At 42.3% G+C, this 14,883-nt stretch overlaps 1 protein-coding gene across 2 annotated transcripts in view; it reads right to left on the bottom strand.

Annotated features, from left to right (window-relative positions):
• Positions 1–14,883, bottom strand: part of shisal1b (shisa like 1b) — a 30,101-nt gene continuing 15,218 nt past the window's right edge. The window contains exons 2-5 of one of the 2 annotated variants that reach the window (XM_029434655.1): positions 14,498–14,713; positions 11,239–11,455; positions 8,757–9,059; positions 1–3,220 (exon numbers count right to left, since the gene is read on the bottom strand). In XM_029434655.1, the coding sequence (XP_029290515.1) occupies position 3,220; positions 8,757–9,059; positions 11,239–11,455; positions 14,498–14,564 (588 nt within the window). In that variant the 5' untranslated portion in view covers positions 14,565–14,713 and the 3' untranslated portion in view covers positions 1–3,219. Of the gene's footprint in view, positions 3,221–8,752; positions 9,060–11,238; positions 11,456–14,497; positions 14,714–14,883 lie in introns of those variants that run through there. The other variant, XM_029434654.1, reaches the window with a different exon arrangement.

The raw sequence follows: 14,883 nt of genomic DNA, 5'->3' as shown, positions 1-14,883 counted from the left end.
CACACTGGAAAAGATAAAACTTTATTTCTCCCTGTCGTGACAATACAAAGTCAACAAGTGCAATAACAATCCAACTGAAAACGGTACTGATCATTCTATCTAAATACATAGACAGAACGTGGTGCACATTATCATCACCGCCACACCCACAAAGTGAGGGATCGACCACTACAAAGCTTCTGTGTACAGGTGGGTATGCAACTGTAAGGCAACTGTTACCATGACAACCTGGAGAGACTGAAACGATTGTGTGCTCTCTTCTTCCCGCCGTTTTTTTTTTTCATTAAAGATGTTTTTTTAAATGATTTATTTGGGAAGAGGCTGAGCTGATATGATTTACAGTACCACATCATCACACATCAGGCCAGAGTCAAGACTGTTTTCAAACAAAAACAGAAAACATCGCACAATCAAGTTGTAACATTTTAAGAAATGGGGGGAAATTATCAATTCTTTGACCCTGCTACTGCTTGTCAGAGGCAAAAACTTTATTTTTTCTTCCCTGGGTGTGACTATTACTTTATTCGTGATAATAACAGACCTCCTTTGCCTCGTTACAGGTCAGAAAACACAGCGTAAAACCCTGAAAAGCGACATGTTCTTTAACATATCAGATTTTTCCCACTTATCCAGCTTCAGGGACTTATTAAATCCTCTTTGCGCTGCTCCAAACTTCTCCCTGTTTGGCTTTGCTGTTCGCACGCTGGGAATAAGGAGGCAGCTACAGAGAGTGTAATTTAGAACAACTGCTGATCCCTAGCCAATTATTTCACTTGGACACATCCTATTCTTTTTTGCCCCTGAAAGCACAAGTCTGCTGGGGCACACACACAGTTAAACTTTAGCCATTGAAATGGGAATGAGCTTGCTTTAACGACTCAGCAAATGTGAATATTATTGCTGATAACCGAGGATGAAGCCGGCAGCACATGACCAGAGTTCTGTTCAGAGAGGTGCACTTAAACTTCATGAAACAGAAATATGATGGCAAGACCCCAAGTCTCACGGCTGGCTTATAGCCAATTCTGAACGATTACCGGTATCTCCTGTAAGCGTTCAGCGAGGATATTTGCACAGACCGGAGATTCTGTACACGTACAGGCTCGGCAGCTGACAGGGTACCAGTTGCAGATGCAAGATTGGGGCCGACACCTCCCCTCGACCTACTGTCTGTGCACATGGGCTTCACATGCTGCCGCTCATATACACTCTGGCACCGACAGCTGCTTTGTCCTTTAGCATTTTATGGATTACAGCGAATGTATCTCTGTAGTTAATTCAGATTTGGGCATGAAGTAATTACTTTATCCTAAAATGTGATGATTGTAGAGCTGAAACGATCAGTCAATGTATCTTTTAGTCCAACAAACGAACCATTTGGTTGATCAATTTGTTATTTACAAGCAAAAATGCCAAACAATTCCTTAATATCAGCTTCTCAATTAATGCTAATTGAACATTTTTGTACTTTTTGTTCTGTTGGTTGGACAAAACAAGTAATTTAAAGATTTTTATAAAGCATTTTTAACTATTATCTGACACTTCTTAGACCAAACGACTTATTGATTCATTAAAAAAAACAATTAGCTGATTATTAATTCATATTTAGTTGCAGCCCTAGATGATTGGATAATGAATTAATGGTTATAGTAGATTTCACTGATTTCACAAATGCAATAATTGTTATTTGTACAATACCATAAATGATAGTGTATAACTGAAGATCCTTGGGTTTTAGACCGTTGGTTAAATAAAGCAAGCGACCTTGTGCTGTCGATAATCGCTAACGAAAGATATCATTAGTTGCAGCTCTAAACTAAAAGTCTTTCACTTTTCTCCTCACAAAGCCGACACAAAATTGATTGGAAACCTTTTTCGATGCGAGTTCATTATCCAGAAATACTGTTTGTTCATTTCATTGACCTGAAATCTCTGCGATACACCTCAATGAATAACCAGTGCTCATTTGGACGGGCGCTTCTGACTGTCACACACCATGTCATCCTTCTGATTGAGCTACTGTACATTATTGCTGCCAGTGAAAGGGGTTTTAATGTGTTTTTTTTTACATTTTCTATTATGGCTAATCGCTTACTGTCTATTACCAGTGTGGGATATAGAGCGCTCCTTCATAAAGGAACCAAATGGATATTCATTTGCATCATATTGCTAATGGAGCTGTGCTCCGGTAATGAGGAAGGGCAAGCAAGTCAATGGATGAGTTTACCGAGGCAACCGTCTCACACTAACCTTATAAGGGATGGTCTCAGATGGGTTTGTCGGCTCATAGCTAAGGATTAATGTTCGACCTAGCATGAAGCTCTTTGCTGTTGTCAAGGCATCCCTGATCCTTATTAATGCTTTGGGTGAATAACTCATTGAGCGTCAAGATCCCTTTTCCTCAGCATCACTAAACCAAAAGAGAAATCTTGATGACCTAATGTAAAACCTTTAGATCTACAGCAGTTCATCTGTATGGCGTCGTGTCCTTGTCAGACACGTTACAAGATAGAGAAATGACTTGTTTTGCAGAAAGGAGACTAAAACATTTCATACAAGATATTGTTTTTCAACATGGCTGCAGAGACATTTTGTGTCTGCTTTCAGTAAGTAACAAAAACACTCTACTCTACGTGAGATGCTCAGCATCAACCTAAGCTGTTACATGTTCCCGAATGTTAACCACTCAAATACTTCTCTGACTAGTTCACATAAATAAATCACCAAATAGATAACCCACAACTGTGTCTAACTGCTACTGAACACAAACTGACACAGCAGTGTAATAAACATGTTATATTTAGAAAGCGCTATGAGCTTGTGAGTACAGTTTATCCAGTTCAGCTCGGATCTGTTTGAGACACTCCAGGCCTTGGCAGACTTTTCAGGGGATCGCTGAACACCTGCGAGCAGTTGAATGTGTCGCTCCTCTGCTATGGCAGCAGCAGATCCTCTGTGTCTCCTGGCAGCCTTTTGTTCAACTGGGTTTCTAAATGCCATATCAGTCTGTTGCTGTCAGTCCAAGGGTGTTTTGTGCTCATTAGAAAGGGGCAGTAGTCACTTCTTACTACTACAGTATGGCTAGCCCTCCACTGGTGTTTGTGTCTCTGGTCCAGAGGGAGGGGGGGCAGGGGGCATCTGTGGGGCATCTCCTCTGTACCACGTAACGAAACAAGGTGTTGCTACTCTTCAGTTTGTCCACTCCACTCGCAGCATCACTCTGTTCAGAGAGAAATACACAAATTGAGCATTAAAGTTCATTATTGACAAAGAAATCTTATCACAAGGTTCAACAGCTTAGTTTTTCTGCAGCTTGTAACAACACTTGTCATTGAGTTGTCATGAAGGTGGTTGGGATGTTATTATGTGTAACTTCTGTCTCTTTATTATCAATTAATCTGCCTATTATTTTCTCGATTAATCGTTTTGGTCTATAGAAAGTGAAGAATGTCCATCCTAGCTTCTTAAAGTTCAAGGTGAGGTCTTTACATGTCTTGGTTTGTCGGTCCAAAACCCAGAGATATACATTTTAATATGATATAAAGCAGAGAAAAGCAGAAAATCTCCATTTTTGAGAGGTTGAACATTATAAAGGATGTTGTTTGGCGTTGGATGCTGTGACCGGTTCTGGTTCTGTCTCTGATCTGGTTTACGTTGTCATTAAATCCGTTAAGTGGACAAGACACTGAATGTGTGGGAAAGTGGGAAAGAGGTCCATGTTCATCGATTGAGAGTCAGTGGACATCTGGAGAACGATCAAGGACACCACTCACATCTGACCCCGGGGACCATTTTTGAACAGAGACGAGAGTTATGACCCACCCGCCCCCCCCCCCCCCCCTCCCACCTCCATATGCTACCATTTGTGACCGTAAAATGTGGTTAACTGGCTAGAAGACCAAGAATATCGAGAAGAAAAGTGTTTTGGGATTACATGCATACATATACATTTCAAAGATCTCATAAAAAATGGATCAAAGAGTGAGAACTATTTAATAAATGGAAGAAAAGAAACGGAGGGCGTATCATTGCTTTATCCTCTCCAAACGGACAATTTAAAGCCCCGACTGCACGTCTGTGTCATCAAGTTCCCTTAAGTTGCCACAGGAGTCTCCTGGATCCTTTTCAACAACACGGCTTTCAGCTGCACGGATGAAATTGTCTCAGATCCGGATGCGTGTGCTTAATAATCCACATTGGTCTTTTATATAACAACATATTGGCTTGAAAATCAGCTCAAAGCCCGAAAACACAAAGCCTCATAAAACCGAGTCAGCTTCGCTTCTCAAAAAACAATCAGATTTACAGGAATATTTTACAAGTCTGTAAATCTTGTAAATACTTTCAGCCCACCCCACCTCTATGAATCACATCCCACATCTCACCCAATTCTGCCCCAAAATAATGAAACTTAATGATGGGAAAATACAAGTTTCCATTTGAAGGTCATTCTAATGCATTTGAGGGAATATGACTACAAAGCAAAGTGAATGTACGCCAACAGATCTAATAATAATAAATAAATATAAATGGTTGCTACCTGACTTGCTCTTGGCAATGCCACAAGTCATTTTACAACTTTCAAGGAGCTAAACCTATTCTCCTGCTCTTTCCTTATAGCCTGTAGCAGAGCTCTGTGCCTGGCTGCCTTTGTATCATCTGTGATGTTAATTAACTCACACCACATGGAGAGTGTTGCTTTAATTGGACAAGGTCTTGGCATGCTGCTCTGTGGACAGACAGGCCAGGAATAATTTCATAATGTACAATTCTATTATTACCACAGAACCAGTGAGTTCAAAGCTGAATGTGAATATGCAGGATACCCAACTAGGCTTTGATCACTCTGACAGAAAGAACTCGGGGGGGGAGAAAGATGGGAAATGCTGTTTTAGCTTCCCGAGTGGAATGTGTCATTTCCTCGGCATGCAGACCGGCAGGTGTTTGAGTGTTAGTGTTAGGGATGGTTACCTACGACCAAAGTGATGTAAGTGATGGAGACTCCGTTTACTAGACTGGTTGATAACGCTGAGTCACGGAGGTCTGACGGTAAGAGGCAGTGTTACGGTTGTTGGTGAGTCAGATGTGTGCTGAATGTGGTGACAGATGCCACCTCACATGAACCATGGCTAAGCTCAGCTGGCCCAGTAAGATACCAATGCATGAATAAGTGGGAGGTCACTGCCACAAGGTGATGCTGTAACTTGATGCTAAGTTATTTATGAACCTTCGAGAGTCTCTGTTCTGGTTGATGTGCAGTGGTGCCACTTAATGTTGCCCAACATCTCATTTCTCCCACTTCTGGCTGATGCTCTGCATACATAAAACCAAGGTTGAACAATCTGTTAGCTAAACCCACTTATCCTTGAGGGTCGTAGGGAGGCTACTTGGGAAACCCATCCGAGCTGACACTGGACGAGAAGCGGGTCACACCGCAGTTTGTTTTATCTTGATTGCACAGCAAGTCTTGATCAGCACTGTCTAAAGACAAACTACATTCATATACAGATATGCAGTGAAGCCAGACTGAAATGACGGCAGCAGGACGTTCTGAAAGCGGAGAGTGTCAGAGTGGGAACACCACACAAGGAATGTAAAATAGTGATAATATAAGAGATTCTCACAGCCAGCTGCTTTAAAAATGTTCTCCTGCTAACACGATATCCAGATGCTGCTGCTGCTGCTCATCATTACCACTTACTGCTAGAGGTGGACTACTGGGCAAAGAGGGTTGACACAGACTGGGATCCTGGCCAAACGTTGAATGTCCTAATAGCCACGAGTGGACAACCAATCAGGGCTTTAATGCTGCAGAGCACTTCATGGCGATAAGCAGGAGCAGCTGAGTTTATCACCATTTTAAGGGTTACATGATAGCCCTGCTAGGATTCGTGATTCCAAAATGTTTTTTTTGTGGCTATGTCACAGCTTAGTGCAGTGGTTCCCAGTAGTTTTATCTGTTGTACCCCCACAGCCCTGTCAGATGAGCTCAAGTACCTCTTTATTGACACCGCCCGGCATGTGTTTATTTCAATGCATTTTAAACTAAATGTTATTTAAAGGAATAGTTCAACATTACGGGAAATATGATTATTTAGTTTTTTACCAAATCAATATTTCTGTGGTACAACAACCTCTTATCAATCATTGAGTGGGCCGTTGCTGCCTTTAAGTGCCACGTTACCCTGTAAGTAAACTCCCATCTGCTGTCAATTCCCTGCTCATAAAAAAAACAAAATGCATTCCTCCGATCAAATGACGATAAACCATAATGTGTGGCTTGGCAGACCTGTTGTTTTTCTCTCACCTGGATCTCATATCACTTAGTGAGGAATGACACCAGTTAACTTTGCTTTATTTGTTCAACCTGGTGTGAATAAATGAATAGGAGATTTCATTGAAGGGTATCCACGGAGAGAAAGTAATAACGCTTTCGCAGGCTGCCCACTCTGAACCCCAGGCAGTGCTGCAGCAGTATATACCGGCTCGCTCACGTAGCACGTATGGTTAACAATATTCCCACACGCTGAATGCCGAGCTGCATTGTTTCATGAATAAATAGATCTCTGCATGTGGAAAATTAGTTTGCTACTTTGACTTGCAGTGACGATCGCTCCGCTGATTCCTCAGTTGCTGTGCGGCCGGGTTGTTTTTAGATGCTGATGTACCAGTTGTGGGACTTGACCCCATCTTTCTTTTGTTTACATTTGGCCAACAGATGTTCAACTAGAAGTGGACCCAGTTTTCTGAGCCATTACCCTGCATCTTCTCTGGGGATAAAGATCTCCACCCCCGCAAATAAACCAAGGGGCCATCTGATGACGCACTGTGTGGGCAACATCAGTTGCGGTGCACATGCAGACTCAGCCGCCGTTACTTAACACATTCGACAAAACATGTAAGCATCATCGTGATTGTGAGAAGTGCTTCACTGTGTGAAACTGCAAATAGGCTAGTGTAGGCTATTCTTGTCCCAGAAACTGCTTGTGACTTCATTTAGCTCCCAGCATCTGTCACTTGTTTTTTGAGAGTGATTATCTAATATTTTTCGTAGCACTTTGTAAAAGCTGTCCTGTTTTATTAAAAATCCCACACCGGTCTTCATTTGGAGGCATTTCCCATCAGTCCTTGTCAGCATGAGTTACCACGGACTAAGCACGCTCTAATTTTCTAGTCCCACTTTGTCAATGAGGATTGTGCTGTGTTTTCAAACGCCCTTTTATAAGCGTCTTCTGGTTAAAGCTGGAGAGTTACCAGCACAAGTCCACCTGATAAATCTAGGATGGATGAGTCCTATCACATTGAACTGACTTAACATATCTAATGAGAAGGCTCCATGGGTATGTCCAGTGTTAGGTAACCATGTTTCCACCTGCAAAGCAGATCCCAGGATCCCTTCTGCAGCATCCCAGCTCTCCTATCTATGTCTCGCACAGTCCGCACTGCTTCTCAGAGCCATTTGTCAAACCTCTGCCCACATTAAATTATCATGACCCGAGAGAGATATATACCTCCAGCAAGAGACTCTGAGCTCCAGTCAAACAGATAGTGTCGGAGATGGAGAACTGCATGAAAATTGACTGCAAAAAAAAGTGTTGGTTGGTTCAGACTGTGCTCTATGATTGTGTAGCTATAATATGAAAGTCTGAGCAATGTCTGCCAAAAGAAGAAAAGGTTCCCTGAGGCTGTTACGTGTTACAGTTCACTCCTGGCATCGTAAATCATCGTGTATGTTTGAACAACAGCCCAAAACACATTGAGACTCTCTCAACGGTAATACAAAGATAAACTGAAAGAACAGCAGGTGGTGCTTTGAAACTGAAACTGTGTGAAAGGTCTCTAATGTGACTCAAAGTCGAATCATTCAGGTTAAATAAGAGTTAGAGGCCTCTGGCGGGCAGTGCAGCTTTCACGTAATTCTCTTCTTTTACAGTCATTGATAGTGACAGCTCCTTAATGAGCTGGTCAGACTTTAAACCCACATTTCTCTGGTAAAAAGAGGTTGATGTTGAGACAGAGAGCAGCTATTTTGAGATGAAAGACAATACAGATCAGATGCTTTGCAGAAAATTACCCATTAGCGGGCGTAAGAGGAGAATATTTTTAATCCCTTAGTCAGAGGGAAACTATTAAAATGCCTGAATTCTTTCCCAGTGAGTTGCTATTATTCTGACAGGAACAGAGTTAACATATCTTTGGTGGTCTGTAATCATGTGTGTGTATGTCCTTTGTGTATCTTTAATAAGGAATTCAAGTAAACGTGGAGCCTGATGTTTGAGCTTCCTCCCTGTTGGCTTGGGAAAAGTATGCTTGAAATGCTCTAATTTGTCTTGCTAGACACACTGTCTCCCTGCCAAGTTGCTCTCTCGACGTAACAAAACACCGAGTACAAAGAAAAACAGACAGACAAGAAAATGAGACACAAGAAATGCAGTAAAAGAACATTTCTTAAAGGGCCATTTGAATTTATTTTCCAAACAACAGCGAGACTCTCCACATTGTCTGATTGTCTAATGAACTGATGATCTACAACCCCAGCAGTCTGTTCCAGCTACCTGTCTGCTATGTTTACATTATTATTTGCACACTGCCAGCGCTCCCATGGAGATATTTCCATGAAGACACCAGCTGTGGTTACCCAGGTGATTAGTGACGTAAATATCATTCTTCCCGATTTGCTGATTCTCGCAGCTTTACAGGAGACATGCGGGCCAAACTGCAGGTTGGCGGTCGTCATGCGACAGACAGTGACTCACCATGCGGTGGATGTGTTGTAGGGCAGGAGTGTGGGGGTGTGGCTCTCCCCTCTGAGGCTGTTTCTGGGCTGGTAGTGGCTGGCGACCATGGGCTGGGCTTGAGCCTGGGCCTCGCTCTCCTCTGGCATGGACCTGTGCCACTGACTGCGAGCCTTCTTCAGCCAGCGTCCTCCCAGACCCCATTTCTCCAGGTAGACCCGGCACAGCTCGTAGTTTATGGCTGAGTAGTAGAGAAAGTCCAGCGCCAGCAGCACCATGACGAAGAAGCCGTAGATCCACACACCAACCAGGGCTGTATAATTACTGCGGGAGACACGGACTGAGAGTATTAGCAAAGTGCAATCAGGGAAAGAAGATGACAAACACTCACACGCTCAGAGCTACCATCCAGATACCCTTAAGCTGGGCTCTTAAATCCCAAGAGCTACGACAGAGCTGCCAGGTGTGGCAGGACCAAGACGTTCATCAAATCCTCCCCTGATAAAAACCAGTTAAATACATTTTTAAGAAATGTCCTCCATCTGTTCCAGATTCTGCGTCTTAAATTGGAAAAAGAATCTCATTAGCACAAGACACTTTTTTTTTAATCCATCTCCTATTGGCTCTGGTAATCTGTGCTCCTACAGCACTTTTTACCGCTCATAAATTTTCGTCATGTATTACATGATCCAGCTTTTCTATGACGCTGACGACATTAATTTGGCGAATAGCACACAAATTGAAAGTAATTCTATTTTACAGAATGAGACATTAATATTCTGACTCTGCGAGACGGAGATGACACAGGATATTACTTATAAATAGAGATTTATTTGCAAGGACCCAGCAATTTGTTTGACTGCATTGAATGAAGCCCTAAACAAGAAAAGTGGCGTTCAAGTGCTTTTAGTTCAGTTAATCAAGTGTATCCACTCCTCTCTAAAAAAAAATGGTGTGTGGCCTTGGGATATTTATCTAAATACAAGGCTTTAAAACGAACATCGTCGCTGCTCGAAGGAGCACTAAGGCTATCTCTACAGCAAATGTATCCTTAACTGGATTTGCCTTTCTTCACCTTTTGTGTCTGAGACGTTTACCTATAATTTAGTCTGTATGTCTACTCGGGTAATTTGTGGAGGCACCAGGCTATAATTGAGTGCAGGTAAGCAAACAAGAATATGTGCACAGTCCTTGGATGGATGGATCATGACCACACAACTAAAACAAATGTTATTCAATATTTAACACAGTTTCCTCAGAGAAGGTAAGCAGATGCAATTGATTACTTGTCAAAGGTTTTCTAGCGGTTCCTGTTGCTTCACATCAATTTCATTCTCAGCTGACTCGTACACTCTGAAGAATCTTTTCCGATCCTGCGTCATTTCATTTACTCTGTAACAAAATGGAGAGCTATATATGCTACTTGGCTCTGACTTGTGAAACCCTCAGAGGACACACGCCTTTAGTGTCACCTTAATCTACAGTAAATCTAAAGCTATAATATTATATTCTCCACGCAGTGTGAGCAGCGAGCAGAATTATGGGCGGTTTAACTCGCTTGGCCGGTGGTAAATATCAAACCCGCAGTCGTATCGCCCAGTGAACCAGGATGAAAGAGTGTCCCAACAGGCCATCTGACACACAAATGAAATATCACGACCTGCTGCAGGGCAGTGTGAACCACCCGAGACAGATGCATGCTGGGAAGGCATTAGTACAAAGAACTGAGAGCTTCCACAGAACAAGAGAATAATTTTTCTGTGTCCTTCACACTTGAATCTGTACGAATAAGTGTGTACTATTAATAATTCATGCAGATGTCCGTACTACAGTGTGATAGAATACCGTAGTGATGCTTGAAATAATAGCCAGCACTATATAGCACCAATATTAACACTTAACACCTGCCGTTGTGAGCGATCTTGTGGAGGCGTCCCACTCACAACACAACAACTGCTTTCAGCATCTGCTCTTCTCTGTGGTGGTTTTGAATGTCTCTGTAGGTGTGGATCAATGTCAATAAACAGTGTCAATGAGTGCGATACCGTCGAGGGAGCGAAGCGTTTGTGAGCAAGCAGGCTGTTTTCATCTGATCTGAGGAAATGTCATCTCTGAAACTGTCTGTTCCACCATAGGCTGTTCCCGTAACACTCTACTCAAGATTCAGCACAACCTATTTTTTCCCTAATTACCTCCATGAAGACATGACTTTGTTTGTGTTTCGCAGGATAACTCAAAAACAGATTTCAATGTCATTTGGTGGGAAGTCCCATCATGGACAAAAGACGAACGGTTTAGCTTTTGGTGTGGATAGCGCCCACAATGTGGCCATTAATAAAGCCCTTAATATTTTTGGCTCATTGATCCTGAACCGAGAGGTATAGAAGTAGATATCCTGTCTTATTCATGGACATGGTACTGGTGCAGATGCAGGTGTGTAAAGAGGTCAACTAGTGTCAAATGACAGTGTGATTATTGGTATTAATTCTATTTTTGTACTTACTTGTGTGCATAACCGTCTGAGGTGGTGGTGAGGTTGATCTGCATGACCAACTGGAACTCGGTCTCGTTGCAGCAGTATTTGAAGGCGGTGTTGTTGTGGTAGCAGCAGAACATGTAGGTCTTGTTGTTGTCGGAGAGGCGTGGGCAGTGGAAGCCGAAGTGGTAACGCCCCTTGTGGTCGGAGTAGGGTTCACACACTCGGTAATGAGCTGAGAGCGCTGCAGTTATGTGGATGAGAAAGATTCTGCTGTAAGGATTGACTCAGAAAAGGTCAGACAGGAGGTATTTTAGTACAACAGGAAACAGAAACAAAAACACTCAGTGAAATGTGACTCATGACCTTTGAGGCAGAGTTTGTGTTTGTCTTCCTACTTATTGATGGAAAACAGGAAACACCTTTCACACTTCTGCAGCCAAACCACAAAACAATCTATTGAATGCTTTTTTTTCTTTGGAAGCCTCAGAAAACACATGATTGGAGATTGATAACAATAATGGTGCAGGACTTGCAACAGAAAACAAACACAGTGTAGTTGCAAAAACAATCAGATAGGAGGCGTAACCAGAAGCGTACAGGCCCTGATGGCCAAAGCTCCGTCACCTTTATTCTTGAAGGAGCACGACAAGTCAAAGAAACATTGAGTACATCTTATCTACGAGGCCATTATTCAAACATAGTGTCAGCGCCTCTGGATGGAAACACCAGACGCTCTCCTCAGACTGGTTGCAGAATGTCAGTATATTATTTCTTTACTACATGAAAGAAACTCAAATGAAAGAAACTTTACTCTGAACAGCAGCTGGAGTGATACGAGATAACAGAGTGCCGAGTTTATTATTGAGTAACTGTGGCTCATTTGCATTCATGTGTAGCAGTGCATTCAAGTCCCTGCAGCTTTAGAAGAAGATCAATCTGTGCATCCTTGCTGCCACAACGGGACAATAACAATTGTTTTTGTTTTAAAAAATCTGGCAACCAATAAACCTTTGCTTAAAATGAAATCACAGGATCCACTTCAGCAGCAGCTGAGACGCCATCTGATAATAACAATAAATTACCAATCCATCAGAGAAATGAACCAGACATGATTAGTGTCAGTTTAGCGGCTGGTGATAGTTAATGCACAATCACAATGGAGCAGGACGTACCCACAAGCTAAACGCCTTCAAAACTAATCAGGATCAGTATTTTAGCACAAAGACCAAAGAACGAATGCTCCAGCGTAACCGGCATAGTAGTGATATAGAAGCTGGCCAAAATATGTGTTTGTTATTTTATTTTATTTCTTCCTTCGTTTTCATTAGTGTCCTGGTCAAGATGGCAAACAATAACGGTGAGTGACAGAGGAATAACATACAATACACATACACGCAAAATATGCCACAAATCAAAACGATCCTAGAGTCGTCTAAAATAATACAAAATAAAGACCAATCTAAAACAGTAACTTCATAAGACCAACACATCAAGATCCTACAAATACTCTTAAATATTGGCAGCCATATTTGTGACCAATACATGTACTTAAGTAGACGTTTTACAGTCTATTCTGCTCTTTTACACGGATGACACAATGTAATAGTGACACTGTTTGGAAATGACTTAACTGCGAGAGATGCGATACGCTGATTCGATTCTTTTGTGTGCCGAAAGCTCAAATGTGACTATGATATCGGCCATGCGGATCAATGTGGCTCTACTTAAAGTGCGTCATTTGCTGATTCTACAATAAACGTCTCTGATTTCTTTTTTGCTTTGATCCATTTCAGTCTAAGCGTAAATTAAATTACGCAATTTTGTGTGAAGTGCATCCAGATTACTTTTACTTTAACAGATCTTTCTTTATCGTGCGTGTGTTTCCTTTCATCGGTACAGCCTAAAAGAAAAATCTGGCAGTAAAAATGTTGTCCGTGTGATTTAGTTCAAGGTCCACTTATGCTGCGGGGTGATAGAAGTCTTTCAGTAATCTCAGGCAGGGAGCGATCAGCATATAAAAGTAGAGAGCTCTTTCAGGTTATAATGAGCTCGGTGTAGTCGGCCATCTTCCCTTCGACAACCTGAAGACTAAGTGGGGCTGAAATGAAGCGGCGCTGAAGGACACAGTCATATTAAAAGAGGTGGACCATAAAGTCCTCGGACGTGGAAAGAGAAGAGTTCAGGAGAAGTCTCTGGCTTCTCACATGAACAACAGCTGGTTCTGGAAACCATACAGTTGTAAACACACCTGATTAATTTCATTATCACCTCTTGAAATTTAGGATACAGTTAACAGCTTGGCTCTCAACTTAGCTTGGCCTGTGGCTCCCTCTCCCCACTCCCCGAAAACAAGCAACATCTGTACATCAGTCGCTGAACACGCATGATATTTATTTATTTATGGCTACATGCTCAGACCTACAGTTTGTTGTTTTTCTTCTGGAACACACTGCCAACGATTGTGTCAATCAATCATTTATCCAGCATTAATGCCAAACATTCGCTGGTGCTAGCTTTTCAGGTGTGAGTATTTGCTATTTTCCTCAGCTTTATATTATTATAAATTGAATAGCTTTGAGTTTTGCACTGTTAGTCCAAACAAACCTTAATAATTTCACTTTAATGATCATTTTTTGCGTATCTGCGCTGTGGAAAGGGTCCAGGTATCGGGATCAGCTCTCTGTCAGGCATTGAATGCATTTCAAGTATATGCGATGAAGTGAAAACATTGTTAAGTTGCTTTTGAATGAGGTCATTGACATCATCCACACTCTCACCGTGATGATTATTATTATGGGTTTATGGGCTGGCTTCTCCCTCCATCCTCCTCTTGCCCTATTTTGTCATTTTTAAACTGGAGTTGGCATCTTTTCCCTCGTGCATAATGTATATTCCATATCTCAGAAATATGTGATGGCTTGGTTCTTCTCTTTGTGTGTTTTGGGGTTACAATGTGCTCTCTTTACACTTTTCATGCAGCATGGCCTCGTTTTGAAGAGTACCTTGAGGTTCAGAGCTTTTCCTGCCAAGTACATATTTATTTTTGGGGCAATACATGTTTCTAAGTCTAAGTGAAGTGTCTGACTTTACTTCTTCGATCAGAGACTAAGACCCACATATTGGTGCAAAGTGTGTAGAAACTGCTTTGAGCACGCCTACTGTATAGCATATAAGAAAACTGAAACTTTGATATGAGTGTCTGTAAGCCTCTATAATGAAAGAAATATGAACTTTTGAAGGCCACACAAACCTGCCTGATAAGCACGCGCTAAACTTCACAGACCTGCAGTGGACAGCAGGAGGAAGATGACCGTCAGGACATTGAAGGACTGCCGGCTGGTGATAGTCATCTTCTCGTCCTCATGTGGGAAGAAGGGAGGGAGCAGGAGGGATGGAGGGATGGAGGGAGGGGGGGGGGCTGCTCTGCTTTAGCTGGGCGTGGGCATCCTCTGCTTGTTGACAGCTCCTCTCACATGGCTGCTGCTGGGAGTCGGGACTCCTGATGGGAACAAGACAAGCGGAGAGAGGAAAGATTAAGAGATTTGATTTGGATTTCTGGAAGTTCCACCCTACTGTGTGGACAGCTTGTCTGGCAGGGAGCTCCCATGATGCCTTCCGAAATTTGTCTTTAGGATTACAGAATAGGATGGCTTGGGCATTCATTTTAAT

The sequence above is a fragment of the Cottoperca gobio genome, chromosome 6 (genome assembly GCF_900634415.1).
Source record: "Cottoperca gobio chromosome 6, fCotGob3.1, whole genome shotgun sequence".
In the NCBI taxonomy this organism is placed as follows: domain Eukaryota; kingdom Metazoa; phylum Chordata; class Actinopteri; order Perciformes; family Bovichtidae; genus Cottoperca; species Cottoperca gobio.
Note: the sequence above shows the minus strand (reverse complement) of the source record. Positions and strands in the feature narration are given on the sequence as shown.